Source organism: Rutidosis leptorrhynchoides, chromosome 1 (assembly GCF_046630445.1).
Source record: "Rutidosis leptorrhynchoides isolate AG116_Rl617_1_P2 chromosome 1, CSIRO_AGI_Rlap_v1, whole genome shotgun sequence".
Classification (NCBI taxonomy): Eukaryota; Viridiplantae; Streptophyta; class Magnoliopsida; order Asterales; family Asteraceae; genus Rutidosis; species Rutidosis leptorrhynchoides.
The window spans coordinates 728,021,572-728,037,521 of NC_092333.1; the positions used below are offsets into that span (position 1 = coordinate 728,021,572).

At 31.4% G+C, this 15,950-nt stretch overlaps 2 protein-coding genes across 2 annotated transcripts; one reads left to right on the forward strand and one right to left on the reverse strand.

Moving 5' to 3' along the window:
- The first annotated feature begins 9,095 nt into the window (after positions 1 to 9,095).
- Positions 9,096 to 13,432, forward strand: LOC139886358 (uncharacterized). Its single transcript, XM_071870143.1, has 4 exons — positions 9,096 to 9,288; positions 9,374 to 9,610; positions 10,566 to 10,631; positions 12,875 to 13,432. Exons 1-4 carry the CDS (start codon positions 9,133 to 9,135, stop codon positions 13,016 to 13,018), a joined length of 603 nt encoding a protein of 200 aa, XP_071726244.1. The 5' UTR covers positions 9,096 to 9,132; the 3' UTR covers positions 13,019 to 13,432.
- A 53-nt stretch (positions 13,433 to 13,485) lies between these two features.
- On the reverse strand, positions 13,486 to 15,687 carry LOC139886359 (uncharacterized). Its single transcript, XM_071870144.1, has 2 exons — positions 15,542 to 15,687; positions 13,486 to 14,946 (listed from the first exon to the last, which is right to left on the reverse strand). Exon 2 carries the CDS (start codon positions 14,911 to 14,913, stop codon positions 13,654 to 13,656), a length of 1,260 nt encoding a protein of 419 aa, XP_071726245.1. The 5' UTR covers positions 14,914 to 14,946; positions 15,542 to 15,687; the 3' UTR covers positions 13,486 to 13,653.
- Between the last annotated feature and the right edge of the window lie 263 nt (positions 15,688 to 15,950).

A 15,950-nucleotide genomic window follows, 5' to 3' on the forward strand; every position in this document is an offset into this window, starting at 1 on the left:
AATCAACCTCAACCCTGTATAGCTAACTCCAACATTCACATATAGAGTGTCTATGGTTGTTCCGAAATATATATAGATGTGTCGACATGATAGGTCGGAACATTGTATACGTGTCTATGGTATCTCAAGATTACATAATATACAATACAAGTTGATTAAGTTATGGTTGGAATAGATTTGTTACCAATTTTCACGTAGCTAAAATGAGAAAAATTATCCAATCTTGTTTTACCCATAACTTCTTCATTTTAAATCCGTTTTGAGTGAATCAAATTGCTATGGTTTCATATTGAACTCTATTATATGAATCAAAACAGAAAAAGTATAGGTTTATAGTCGGAAAAATAAGTTACAAGTCGTCTTTGTAAAGGTAGTCATTTCAGTCGAAAGAACGACGTCTAGATGACCATTTTAGAAAACATACTTCCACTTTGAGTTTAACCATAATTTTTGGAAATAGTTTCATGTTCATAATAAAAATCATTTTCTCAGAATAACAACTTTTAAATCAAAGTTTATCATAGTTTTTAATTAACTAACCCAAAACAGTCCGCGGTGTTACTATGACGGCGTAAATCCGGTTTTACGATGTTTTTCGTGTTTCCAGGTTTTAAATCATTAAGTTAGCATATCATATAGATATAGAACATGTGTTTAGTTGATTTTAAAAGTCAAGTTAGAAGGATTAACTTTTGTTTGCGAACAAGTTTAGAATTAACTAAACTATGTTCTAGTGATTACAAGTTTAAACCTTCGAATAAGATAGCTTTATATGTATGAATCGAATGATGTTATGAACATCATTACTACCTTAAGTTCCTTGGATAAACCTACTGGAAAAGAGAAAAATGGATCTAGCTTCAACGGATCCTTGGATGGCTCGAAGTTCTTGAAGCAGAATCATGACACGAAAACAAGTTCAAGTAAGATCATCACTTGAAATAAGATTGTTATAGTTATAGAAATTGAACCAAAGTTTGAATATGATTATTACCTTGTATTAGAATGATAACCTACTGTAAGAAACAAAGATTTCTTGAGGTTGGATGATCACCTTACAAGATTGAAAGTGAGCTAGCAAACTTGAAAGTATTCTTGATTTTATGTAACTAGAACTTGTAGAATTTATGAAGAACACTTAGAACTTGAAGATAGAACTTGAGAGAGATCAATTAGATGAAGAAAATTGAAGAATGAAAGTGTTTGTAGGTGTTTTTGGTCGTTGGTGTATGGATTAGATATAAAGGATATGTAATTTTGTTTTCATGTAAATAAGTCATGAATGATTACTCATATTTTTGTTATTTTATGAGATATTTCATGCTAGTTGCCAAATGATGGTTCCCACATGTGTTAGGTGACTCACATGGGCTGCTAAGAGCTGATCATTGGAGTGTATATACCAATAGTACATACATCTAAAAGCTGTGTATTGTACGAGTACGAATACGGGTGCATACGAGTAGAATTGTTGATGAAACTGAACGAGGATGTAATTGTAAGCATTTTTGTTAAGTAGAAGTATTTTGATAAGTGTATTGAAGTCTTTCAAAAGTGTATAAATACATATTAAAACACTACATGTATATACATTTTAACTGAGTCGTTAAGTCATCGTTAGTCGTTACATGTAAGTGTTGTTTTGAAACCTTTAGGTTAACGATCTTGTTAAATGTTGTTAACCCAATGTTTATAATATCAAATGAGATTTTAAATTATTATATTATCATGATATTATCATGTATGAATATCTCTTAATATGGTATATATACATTAAATGTCTTTACAACGATAATCGTTACATATATGTCTCGTTTAAAAATCATTAAGTTAGTAGTCTTGTTTTTACATATGTAGTTCATTGTTAATATACTTAATGATATGTTTACTTATCATAGTATCATGTTAACTATATATATATCCATATATATGTCATCATATAGTTTTTACAAGTTTTAACGTTCGTGAATCACCGGTCAACTTGGGTGGTCAATTGTCTATATGAAACATATTTCAATTAATCAAGTCTTAACAAGTTTGATTGCTTAACATGTTGGAAACATTTAATCATGTAAATATCAATCTCAATTAATATATATATATACATGGAAAAGTTCGGGTCACTACATAACAAACCCCATCCAAAGTACCGGATGCTTTAGTACTTCGAAATTTATATCATATCCGAAGGGTGTCCCGGAATGATGGGGATATTCTTATATATGCATCTTGTTAATGTCGGTTACCAGGTGTTCACCATATGAATGATTTTTATCTCTATGTATGGGATGTGTATTGAAATATGAAATCTTGTGGTCTATTATTATGATTTGATATATATAGGTTAAACCTATAACTCACCAACATTTTTGTTGACGTTTTAAGCATGTTTATTCTCAGGTGATTATTAAGAGCTTCCGTTGTCGCATACTTAAATAAGGACGAGATTTGGAGTCCATGCTTGTATGATATTGTGTAAAAACTGCATTCAAGAAACTTATTTTGTTGTAACATATTTGTATTGTAAACCATTATGTAATGGTCGTGTGTAAACAGGATATTTTAGATTATCATTATTTGCTAATCTACGTAAAGCTTTTTAAACCTTTATTGATGAAATAAAGGTTATGGTTTGTTTTAAAATGAATGCAGTCTTTGAAAAACGTCTCATATAGAGGTCAAAACCTCGCAACGAAATCAATTAATATGGAACGTTTTTAATCAATAAGAACGGGACATTTCAACACAATGGCAGAATAAGTAAATCAAACCCTCTAGTGAATAGGTTAAGTTTTTTTTTTGATTAATTTAGTCAAACTACAACTAAATCAAGTGTGATTAGATCAACACCTAGAGCTATTATTCACCACCTGGGTGATTTGGACTGAGAGAGAATCGGAGGAGCTCACTAGATCTGACTGTGTGTAACAAATGAGAGGCTTAACCTAAAATGAAGAACATAAGACTTTATATATCCCTGCTATTGACTCATCCATACGATTCATTCATCACACGTACGAGTTGGCTTCATCAGCCGTACGGGTAATCACTCACTCGTGTCTTCCCATTTAGGTTGTAATTGTGACTTAGCTCAGCATCAACCGTGCGTTAGCCTATCAGCCGTACTAGTGAGGCTTCACTCGTACGTCTGACTAAGTCTAACATAGTCAAACATCTAAATCTCGTTTCTGCAGTTCCTGTAACCACATACAAACACGGATATGATAATAACAAGCAATCATGGTGGCCAGTAAACTGTTGTACCTGCAATAGACGTGGGTAGATGTCTAGGGACTTGCATAAAATGCATCAACAGAAGGTGTGAGTTGTAAGGAAACGAAGGAGGTGAATTTATAAGAAAATCTATGACAGAACAATTAAAATGGACGATCGCATTTAAAGCGGATCCTAATTCCCTTGATTACCGGAGAGTCAAATCTTATTAAGAAGATTTTCTTCAAATCCCTTGAAATCTGGGAATCAATCATATCTACGTCAAATGATAAGATGAATCTACACTTACTCATTTCACTCTTCTATGTTAGCTTCATTCATACTCTTCATATAAATGGATTGTTTATCCAAATTATTCGCTGATGATAAAACTCTAATTTTCAGCCCGTATGCATCATGAAAACATACTTATTATCATTCACGACCTTTCCACTCAAATTTCGGGACGAAATTTCTTTAACGGGTAGGAACTGTGACAACCCGGAAATTTTCAACCAAATTTAAAATTTAATCTTTATATGTTTCCGACACGATAAGCAATATTTGTTAAGTTAAATTTCAAGAATTTTAAACTATGTTCATACATTCATTCAACCTTGACCAAGTTCCAACGATTCACGAACCATTAAACGAATATGATTATATATGTATATGTGTATATATATTATAACTTGAAACGTAAACAAAATATTAGATTAAATACTTTATATGATTGTACCTGTTTCAAAATGTTTATCAACGGAATTAGAAGATAAGATCAAATGATTGAATTATCAGATATATTGAATTATTATTACAAGTCTCTATTGAAAGGCCCACGTTGATTTGAGAAATCTTTCCATTTTAACAATATTCGGAAAATGGTAAAGTGATTTTTAAATAAGAACAAATTGTCAATCATTGAGAACTAGACAAAGGATAGTGGAAGATTGAATCTCATAAAGACTCGATTGATCTATTTAGTTTCAAACGTATAAAAACGTTTTCAGTTTAAAAATAACTTTATTATTAAAACGTATATAACTTTTATAAATATCTAGAACCATTTTTGACAACTCATTACTTAACTAGTATGATAAAGATAACGATATTTATATTTTATTTTATTAAATATATATAACGATTTAAATTAATATTATATATATTTATACGCGTATTATACGTACATAGTTTTATACTTTTACTATACTTAAACTTTACATTTACTTTATTTTTACTTTACTTTAACTTTAATAATTCACTTTAATAATTCATACTTTAATAATTCACTTTAATAATTCATACTTTAATAATTCACTTTAATAATTCATACTTTAATAATTCACTTTAATAATTCAAAAATCTATTATAAATAGAATTCAATAGGTTTCATTATTTCATAGAAACTTGAAAATATTTTTCTCTAAACTCTCTCAATCGATTTACATATATATATTTACTCCATATTATTTCAAGATATTATTAGTATACATAAAATATTACGACGGAGTGCTGTCCGAGTGATTTCGAAATTGTTTTTCGAGTGGGATAGGATCAAGGAAATTATGGGTTATAGCTATGGAGGTGATTGAGTATGGTTCATGGGTATGCTCGTGAGGTCAATATAGTGTTTATCATTTCCGTTGCGTCTACGTACCTTTCCTGCAATATTGAATCTCAATATTGATACGTGAGTACTCATAATTTAACTTTTACATACTAATAGTGTATCCCTGACTAGTGCTCGAGTATTTAGGATTATGCATGCTTGTACTTTTGATATTGCCCTTAGACAGGTTAGGTTGAATCTTGAATTAGTTACACTTGCGGTTGAGATAAGGTATAAGATATGCATGTCCTTGGAAAGATGGCGAAAAATTAAGAACTTTTCCTTTAGATTTCGAATGGTTTCGATGAACGGATTAGAAGTTATAATCAATTGAATTTTCGATATTTTTATTAAAAATGATTATTATTATCGTCGTTTTTATCGTCGTTCTAGTTTTATCTTATTATTATCATTATTATTATCTTTATCAATAAAAGGGATTTATCATTAAAAATTGTTATTTTTTTATTATTACTATCGTTATTATCGTTAAAGTTATAATTAGTATTATTATTATTATCCAATTATTATTATTATTATTATTATTATTATTATTATTATTATTATTATTATTATTATTATTATTATTATTATTATTATTATTATTATTATTATTGGTATTATTATTATTATTATCATTATTAATATATATATCATTATTTAAAAATGGTTATTGTTATTGTTATTATTATTATTACTATATTATCATTAAGATAATTATTAGTATTATCGTTAATAATGTTATAGTAACTATCATTATTAATATTAGTGTAATTAAAACAAATATTTGTAATACCTAATTATTTTGATTACTATTATTATCATTATTATGAACACGATATAAAAGACGATTAAAAGCTATTAAACAAAACGATTAGGAAATAATGGGTAAGAGTATCATGATGAAATTAAAGTATTATAAGATATTGATTTAGATAAAATTATCGTTCTTATTATTTTTATCATTACTATTATTATTAAAAGTATCGTTAGTATTAAAACTATCATTTTAACAAAAATTATCATTTTAATATAAATGTCATTATTACTATAAAATATCATTATTATTATTATTATTATTATTATTATTATTATTATTATTATTTTAAATAGAATTATTATTTTAAAGATAATATTAAAAATTATCGTAAATATTAAAGATATCATAATTAGAATTATCGTTTTATCATAATGTCATCTTAGTAATTATAAATAATGATATTTTTATAATAATAATTATTATTACAAAATAATACAACTTATACTTACTATCATTATAGATATTATTTTATCAAATAAATATGTGATACAAACATATTTTACTATGTGTAATAACTTACTTTAATAATACCTACCATATTATCTTTATGATATTAAATGAACCTTATAAATTTTATTACTTAATATATATAAAAGTATATTTTATTATATAAATTTAATATAAAATTTTATTTATTAATAAATAAATTATATTATTTACTCTAATAAATCTTTTAAAAATATTTAAAAATATAAAACGACGATATTTAAACTACATATTAATCATGTATAGATTTTTGGAAATTATTTTGAGTCAAATTTACTTTTGTTGACTTTTGCATATTAGTCTCGAGCATTAGGATTGTGGTACACTATGACTTGACCTAATTTGTTAGACAAATATTGACCAACATATAATTATATATAATTAATTTAGGTTCGTGAATCCGAGGCCAACCTTGCACTTGTTCCATGACGTTATATGTATTTTTACTATGAAATACAGTATGGTGAGTTTCATTTGCCTTTTTACCCTTTATATTTTTGGGACTGAGAATACATGCGCTTTTATAAATGTTTGACGAAATAGACACAAGTAATTGAAACTACATTCTATGGTTGAATTATCGAAATCGAATATGCCCCTTTTTATTAAAGTCTGGTAATCTAAGAATTAGGGAACAGACACCCTAATTGACGCGAATCCTAAAGATAGATCTATTGGGCCTAACAAACCCCATCCAAAGTACCGGATGCTTTAGTACTTCAAAATTTATATCATGTCCGAAGGAGGATCCCGGAATGATAGGGGATATTCTTATATGTATCTAGTTAATGTCGGTTACCAGGTGTTCACCATATGAATGATTATTTTTGTCTATATGCATGGGACGTATATTTATGAGAACTGAAAATGAAATTCTTGTGGTCTATTAAAATGATGAAAATAAATGATTATGATAAACTAATGAACTCACCAACCTTTTGGTTGACACTTTAAAGCATGTTTATTCTCAGGTGTTAAAGAAATCTTCCGCTGTGCATTTGCTCATTTTAAAGATATTACTTGGAGTCTTTCATAGCATATTTCGAAGAACGTTGCATTCGAGTCATTGAGTTCATCAAAGATTATTATTAAATCAATTTATAGTTGGAGAGTGGATATTATGAAATGGTATGCATGCCTGTCAATTTTCGATGTAAAGAAAGATTGTCTTATAAAAACGAATGCAATGTTTGTAAAATGTATCATATAGAGGTCAAATACCTCGCAATGTAATCAACTATTGTGAATCGTTTATAATGTATATGAACGGGTCCTTTCAACGAGAACTCGAATTTTTTTCATGGGTTATTGAAGCACGAGATGAGAAAACGTAATATTCAAGGTCTTTCTTTGTATGGCATTTGGGTCATGGATCTCTTAATAATTAAAAATGCGTTCAAAGAGTTTTATGGGATAATATTTGCTAAAGTTCTAAGTACTGGTGACATCCATTTGCTTAATGTTCAAGCACGGTTGTCAAATATTGATAACCAACTGAGTCTACTTGATGTCACTGAAGAAGAAATACGTATGGTTGTATGGGAATGTGGAAATGACAAATCTCCGGGACCTGACGGATTCACTTTTTATTTTGTGAAAAGGTATTGGGACCTCATTAAGATTGACTCGATTAAGTCGATTTCTAACGCGTTTGAGAATTGCTTGTTACCAAAAGGAGCCGCGTCCATCTTTTTTACTCTGATCCCGAAGGTTCCAAATCCATCGGGAATTAAAGATTATAGAACGATATCGTTGATTGGGGCCCAACAAGATAATTTCCATGATCTTAGCTAATCTGTTAGCATCGGTCATCGATAAAGTTATTGGAAAGGAACAGTCTGCGTTTATTAAAGACAGACAAATTCTTGACGGTCCCTTGATTCTGAGCGATTTGTTGATGTGGTATAAGAAGACGAATAAGAAGAAAAGGCGGATGGTTTTTAAAATTTATTTTGAGAAGGCGTACGACACAGTTAACTGGGATTTCCTCGATCATATGCTCTTGACTCTCGGGTTCGGCAAAACTTGAAAGGCATGGATACGTATGTGTCTTTATAATGCTCGTAGAACGGGAGTCCTAAGGGAGAGTTTCAGCTCCAGCGTGGTCTAAGTCAAGATTGTTCGTGATTGTGGCTTCTGCGGTGTGGCACTTATGGAGACAAAGGAATAGCGTGCTATTCCAATCTCACCCGATGAAAAAAAAAATTACTTTTTGATTCTATTTGTTTGACTTCTTATAATTGGGTTATTAGTAGAGGAAAATTCGTTGTATCGTGGACTGATTGGCTTTATAAGTCGTCGTAGTTTCCGCCCTTCCCTAGTGTCTTGCTAGGGGCGTAGCTTTTAAATAAAATGATTTGATGTTAAAAAAAACGATTGTGGACTCTGAGACATTATCGGAAACTGAACCTTCAGAAGCGGAAATGACTCCTTCATTTTCTTCATCTTCAATTTGGGTTTCCGTCTATAGTTATCTCATCTCCGGTAGGAGTTTTGGCGCTGATGATGTACACGCCAGAAAACTTGTACAATGGCCGGAAAACTAAACCTCTCTTTGTGGCACGTATATGCTCTATCAACGGGAAAAAACGTGTAAGAATCATAGATCAATTTATAGTTGAATGGAAGTGGAGGTGTCTTGAGAATATATAAAGTTTAATGGTAAATTTGAACTATAGGTTGTTTAGGGTTTTTGTGATTCTACAGAAGAGAACCTTTCTTTATATGATTACAATAACGTAAACAAGATTGGACACTTAAACTAATTAACAAAATCACTATTCTAACTCGTTAACAATGCCCTGCTCATCACAATTAGTATTGAAGATTAATAACAAGCTCATCACAATTAGTAGTATTACAGATTAATTGTAATTTTTATTTTTGTGTTAAGTATATTATTTATTATTTATTATTTATTATTGTTATTGTTATTATATGGGTTTTAATTTAAATGGAAAACCCATAGTGAAAGTCAAAAGTGTAAACCAGAAAGCAGTCATCCATGGCTGCATCTTCCGTCACTCAATCACCACTACCATTACCATCGCAACATTTTCGATCCATTTCCCGACCATCGCAATTACACTGTCTATCTTTTCACTTCCCTAAACCTCATCTCCGTCTCCAAGCTTCCCGTCGTTCCCCCAATTTCCCTCAGGTTATATTTCTGATTATATATAATTTTCTTTATTTTTTATTTTATATCATCCATACGGAATTTTTGAATTTGATAATGGTTGCAGGAAGGTGATAATCCGGCGGTAGATTCGAGAAATTGGAACCGGAATCGTAACGGTATGACGTTTTCAGATGAATATGATGAACAAGATGACGAAGATGATGATGATGATGATGAAGAAGAAGATGATAGGAGTTTGGATCTGTTAATTAAGTTTGTTGAAAACGTGTTTAAGAAGATATCTAAACGAGCTCGAAGAGCTGTTCGATCCGTTCTACCTATTAATATTCCTACCAAATTGGTACCTACTACTACTGTATTATTATTATGATTATGATTATGATTATGATTATGATTATGATTATGATTATGATTCAAGTGGTATTACTATTACTATTACTATTACTATTGGTACGGAGTATTATTTTGTTTGATAGGTTATATGTGAATGTGAATGTACTTTTCGGTAGAATGAATTCAAAGCATCCATTTTTTAATTTGGTACTAATCACAAAAACATTGATAACCAGACCAATCCAAACTTCAAGTGTTATGTTGGTACAAAACTGAAAAGCAAGGATGATTTATTTATGTCAATGTGGCTTTCCATAATATAGGTGATGGCACTATCAATTGCTGCTGGAGATAGATGGTGCTAACACTATTTAATAGGCTGGTTTCTATCCTCCGCCAATTATTAAGTTTGGCGTGCGTTACTTTTTAATTGAGATAGTTAGGACACAGTGAAATGAAGCGTCGAACAAAATACGCCAAAGGGTTGGCGTTTGTTGGCGATAAAGTGTGCGGTCCAGTGTTATTTTATTTTGTACCTTTTGTGTATAATTTGTACATATTATGTTTTATAGGTATATCTATAGGTATTATTCAGTAAAAGATAGGAGAGTTAAGTTAAAGGAAGTGAAAAGAGTTGGTGCTGATGTGGCCATATAACAAAAAATGGCTAAATTAGGGAAAGGCCGTATAACAATTTGCAAAAGTTTAACTAGTAACTTGTGTGTGTATTGTGTAATGAATTGATTTGATATATTGCCTTTTAGTTCTTGATTTTATGTCTTCAGTGTCAATTTCCTTTTGCTAAATCGTCATCCTTAATCATTAATTAGCTCAGTTAAGTCTATTCCGTTAATTGCTGTAAATATAAATATTCATTTATAGTAGTTGAGGATCTTTTGTTATTACTTTTTGAACCCTTGATTTATCTGACTTACTTATACTATGATCCATGTCATATATAGGTGGGGTTCTCTGTTAATGGAGTTATAATTCTGGCATTTTTTTGGATCCTAAAGGCGTTCCTTGAGGTACAGACTTTCAATATTCTGTAATTGCATCCTCACAATAACATTTGTCTGAAATTGTGTTACTTGGCATTTTTTCCTAGTCTTTATCGTAAATATGAAAGTTATTTGTTGTTTTATATATTACGTAAATCTGATATATGCTTAACTGGTCTGATAGAGATAACATTTGATCGGCTTTGGTTAGACAAGTTATCTCTTAAGACTTTTCTCTTCCCTATGTTTATCTTATGTTGAGTCTTCAACATTGGGTTGTTTTTGATCTGTAAGAAAATTTTGGTGATTTTAAAGCAAATTGTTTGATAAGCCATAATGCATATCAATTACGGAGTATATTCTAAAGTCTTAAAATTCAAAAAATGCTTAAGATATACCATTTCAGTTGATGATGGTGATGATGATGATGATGATGATGCATGATAACTTGGTAAAAGTACCTCTTTCACCTAATATTACTGTCGGAATTATTAAGTGTTGAGTTCAGTCTTCTTGTGAGTAACTGTGGTGAACTGGTAATTTATTTATGCTAAATATTATTATGGGGTTTTACTTGATGAAGTTTCTTTTCGCCGGTTGCTGAAATTAAATGTCTAGATTTTAATAAAAATAAAGAAGATCAATCTTTTGCGTTCTTGTTGGCATTCCCTTTCAATATTGCAGTTGTTTAGAATTTAGTAACAGGTCTTCTAATACCATTTATTTAAATAATAAGTCATGGAACTCTGAAATTGGATTTTGCTGCCTCAGTTCTTTTAGTTATCCAGTACATGCGCTATTTGTTAAGATGTATTCGAGAGGTAACCAATTCTCACACTTGATATCAAATAACCATTTAATATTCGCATTACAATTATATAGCCCTGTATTAACCCTAACTTATTTCCTAAGATTATCCCTGATTAACACAATATTATAATCATACTTCCCTAATACTGACAAAAATATTCCTAAATAGAATGTTGAATAAAAAAACATAACATATTTCTTGAATTAATAATCTGATACGTACATGGTTGTAAAAGTCGGCTGACTAGTTCCAGGCTAGTCGGCATGCTGAAGTAGTCCAACTCGAGTCCTTGACTAGGCCAAGTGAATCAAAAGTCGCCGTTCAATAGGTCTGAAAATTCAGATTTAGTTGGTCAAAACACTCAAAGTTGTGTTATGATAATTCCCGACTCACTACTGAATCGAAGAACTATCTATTCAATACAATCAATTTCCCTAAATCAAGAACTGGAAATGAAATTGCACCGAATTGACTTTTATTGACTTTAGTCAAAATTACATACATTGAGAGAGATTGTTGAATTACAACGAAAATTGATCAACTAACTAGCTTCATCTCTAAGCCTAGTATATGTATTACAACCGGAATTGAAACATAATAACGGGAATCTGAACTAATTGCACTGAACTAATTGCACTGAACTGGAATTTGGGGAAGAACAACGGCTGTTAAGTTAGTTAATTCGTTTGCAGGTCCGCCCTTGATTCAGATAAATGAAAAAAAAAAAAAAAAAAATCAAGATGAACGGAAACTCTGCCGTGCTATAACTCCAGCTATGAATAGTGATTTCCAGCGATGAATCATAATAGCGGAAAGTACTTTGATTTTTTTTTCTTCATTTAACTTTTCTATTCAGATCAGTTCAAGAATCGACTGACAAGTGCTTTGTTGCAATAAAACTGATATTCGAGAGATCGATCAACCTTTCCTATCTCACAGTTACAATTTATTTACTTTTGAGAGGTAAACCAACCCAACCACTTAATATCAAATCACTAATTACTAAAGTAATATTTAACATAATCAGTTACAGCCAATGTAGCCCTGTTTTAATAAATTTAACCCTAACTTACTCCCTGAGATTATCCCGCATATAATATTATATTTTCCTATTCCTAATAATACTAATGAAACTTATCCCTAAATAAAGTATTAAATAATAAACTTAACATTACTTCGACCCCGAAAATCTAGACAAGATTTGATAATGGAGTGAATCCCTTGATATTGAAGAAGGTGACGTTGATTCCAGGAAGAGCAAAGAAACAGAATAGTTGAATAGTAATTTGTAATTCGGATATTAATGGATAGTTGGTTTACCTCTCGAAAAGAAACTGCTAAAGTTATATCTACCGTTTTAACCACTATAAATACGAGCACTCGGTTTGTATCATACTGTTATGAGCATAATACTTAAGTCATTGTTAATAATAATAATTTGCTTTTGTTTGGTTTGCAGGTGGTTTGTACTCTTGGAAGTGTAGTTTTCGTGAGCATCTTACTTGTTCGTGGAGTATGGACTGGAATATCATATTTTCAAGGTGGTCATTATCGTAGGACCGATGATGAGAATCAGTCATGGAGCAGAACTCAGCCCCTGTAGCTTAACTCGTGCCCGCGTCAGAAACATAGCAGCAGATGGACGCGGACGACTATCTGAAATATACTACTGTAGTAACTTCATCCTGATCATGCGATCAAGCCAACATTAATCTATAAAGTGAATAACTTAACATCTTCCTGATATCTGATTATTGTGATTGTATATGCAACCAGATATAGATGAGCTTCAGTTTTGGGGAGTAACGAGAGCACCACATTTTTACCATTATCCTTGCCAAGTTTCAACACAAATATCATTTTCTGTGTATTTACATAAGGCCTTCGCCATTGCTATAGATGAGCTCAATGCAGTCTCCAGCTTGCCAATCTATCTTAAGGATGTACTAAATACTAATATATACTCGTAGAGTCCTAGTTTTATGACTCCTATTAACGCATGTTTTACAAATAAAAAAAATCACGTTATAAGATTATTAAAATGATTTATATTTGAAATTTGATGATATTTTCAAGTTTGAATGAAAAGCAAGGCATGTATTATTATTATACAAACCAGATTAAAGGTTAGAGTTATTAAATATACACAAACCCACAAAAGCTCACAAGGTAGAAATAAGAATTACTCCAATTTATATAATTAAAAAAAAAAAAAAAAAAAAAAAAAAAAAGACATTCTCATTCAGCAGCAGCACTATCTTCATTGTTGCCGCCCTCCGTTTCAATTTCAGGCAACGTGTCTAGATCCGTCCGCACCTCTTTCTCATCTAAATGTGACGGGTCGTGTTCAACTTCATCAGGATCCAAACTCTCTTCTTCTGTTACTTGATCTGTCACATCGTTAGTCTCCAAATTTTCACGTACATCAGTTTCTACTGAAGTATCTGAGGTGTTGTTATCCTCTGTTGAATTTGATGAACCTTGTGTTATTCCGTCGATTGTTGCATTAGAAACAACTTGGCCATCATAAGAAGTAGTAACGCTTGAGTTACCAGCCTGTTCCCCTGAAACTGTGGTGGCATTTGGAGCTTTAGTAGAAGAATCAATTTCAACTATTATGGTACTTGGAGGAGGCCCATTATCATGGGAATCAATAGATGTTGTAGTAGCATTCAAGGACGTAACAATGGATTCGTAATCTTTTTCTTGACTCGTGGTGGTATTTAAAGAAGAAGTATTTTTGACAGTTTGACCAACAACATTGTGTTCAATTAAAGTTCCATTCTTAATTTCATTTTTGGTATCGAGAGTCCGACCATTATGAGTAACTGCACTAGAAGCATCATCCCCATTGTAATTTTCTTCACGTGCCTCATTGGTATGTACAGCCGATCCATCTTCATCGTGGTCGGCTAAAGAAACCTCATTATTATTATTATTATCACTTTGATTTTGACCATCTTTTTCTTCGTTATCATTCACCTGCGTTTCCTCCTCCTTATCTTCTTCTTCGTCTATGATATTCACCTCTTCTCGGTCGATCTCCACGTCTGACCTTTCTTCTTCATTTTCGTCAATCTCCTCCTCATTATCAACACCTCCTCCGCTTTCATCTTTTTCGCCCTCATCAATCTTATCGTCATCTTGCTCTTCCTCCTCATGCTTTTTATCATCATTTCCTTCTTCTTCTTCTTCATGTTCCTCTTCATCTTCTTGTTCTTGTGTTTCTTGATGAATCTCAGTTTCCTTGGTTGTTTCCTCTACTTTCGGATGGAGATATTTCCTTCCAAATTTAGTAACGTCATCACTAATGTGTGTACGTGTATTCAACAACACCTTATTATTATCACTAGCATCAAACTCTTTTCTCTTGTCATGTGACCTCTTAACTTGGAAGATTAACCAAATGCAAACAGCAACCAACAACAAAACTTGCACAACATGTTTCATCTTCATACTTTTAGATCTTGGGTTTCTTATTGGAGAATGTCTATACATATCTGTAACTCCTTTTATTTTAAACAAATTAGCCTGCAACACCAAACACTATTATTTGATCTAATTACTAGCGGCGGCGGCGACGACGACGACGACAACAACAACAACAACAACAACAATACATAACATTTTCCAAAACACTACTGTAATATTCTTCTGCAGTCGTATCATTGTCCAAATAGAAAAAGGTTATTTGAATTTACAACATGACGATTAAACCTATGTTTTAGCCAGCCTGACATTTTTGGATAATTTGACATGGTACCCTTGTTTTACTCAACACCCAAAACATCAGCATTGCATATTACAATGTAATATTTTCCTCATAAAGTCCCTAAAAGGCAAGAATTCAGAGAATAAAATGATTATAAACTGCTAAATTAGGGCACCTAATCTCAATCATTTCTTCAGGTATATATAATATGATATAATGTTCCCCAAATTTGGGGAAATATATACAAACAAACAAACAAACCCTATTAGCTCAAAATAAAACAACTTCAGCTATCAATTAACTTCAAGAACCAGAGTTAACATCGTTGAACAGTTAATTCATAAGAAAAGCAAACCCTAACTATAAGACAATATAAAACGAAGAAACAAAAGATGAAGACAGTGAATGAATTACCTGGAGATATATCGGTGTTAGATTTGTAGTAATTTGTTAAACTCGGAGTTTGTTGATGTTCAAAACTTGAGTACGGGTAGCTTACACAGTAGGATGAGTAAACGATTAAGTTAAATACATACAGAATATGTATCTGTCTAGACAAAGAAATAATTATGAGAGTTTAATAATGAACAACTGCCATTTACACCATTTACCATACATAAATTTTAATTTTGACAAAAGGTGTTAAATAGAGAGCAACACAATTTCATACGGAAAGAATATCCACATACGTCACCTTTCTCATATCGTTTAGGGTAAAGGAAAGAGGGGTTTTACTTGACCGTGCCCTTGGATCGGTTTTGGGATTTCCTCCCGGGCAGCGATGGGAGCGGGGTTTATCGTTGCATCGGCATAGTCGAAACGG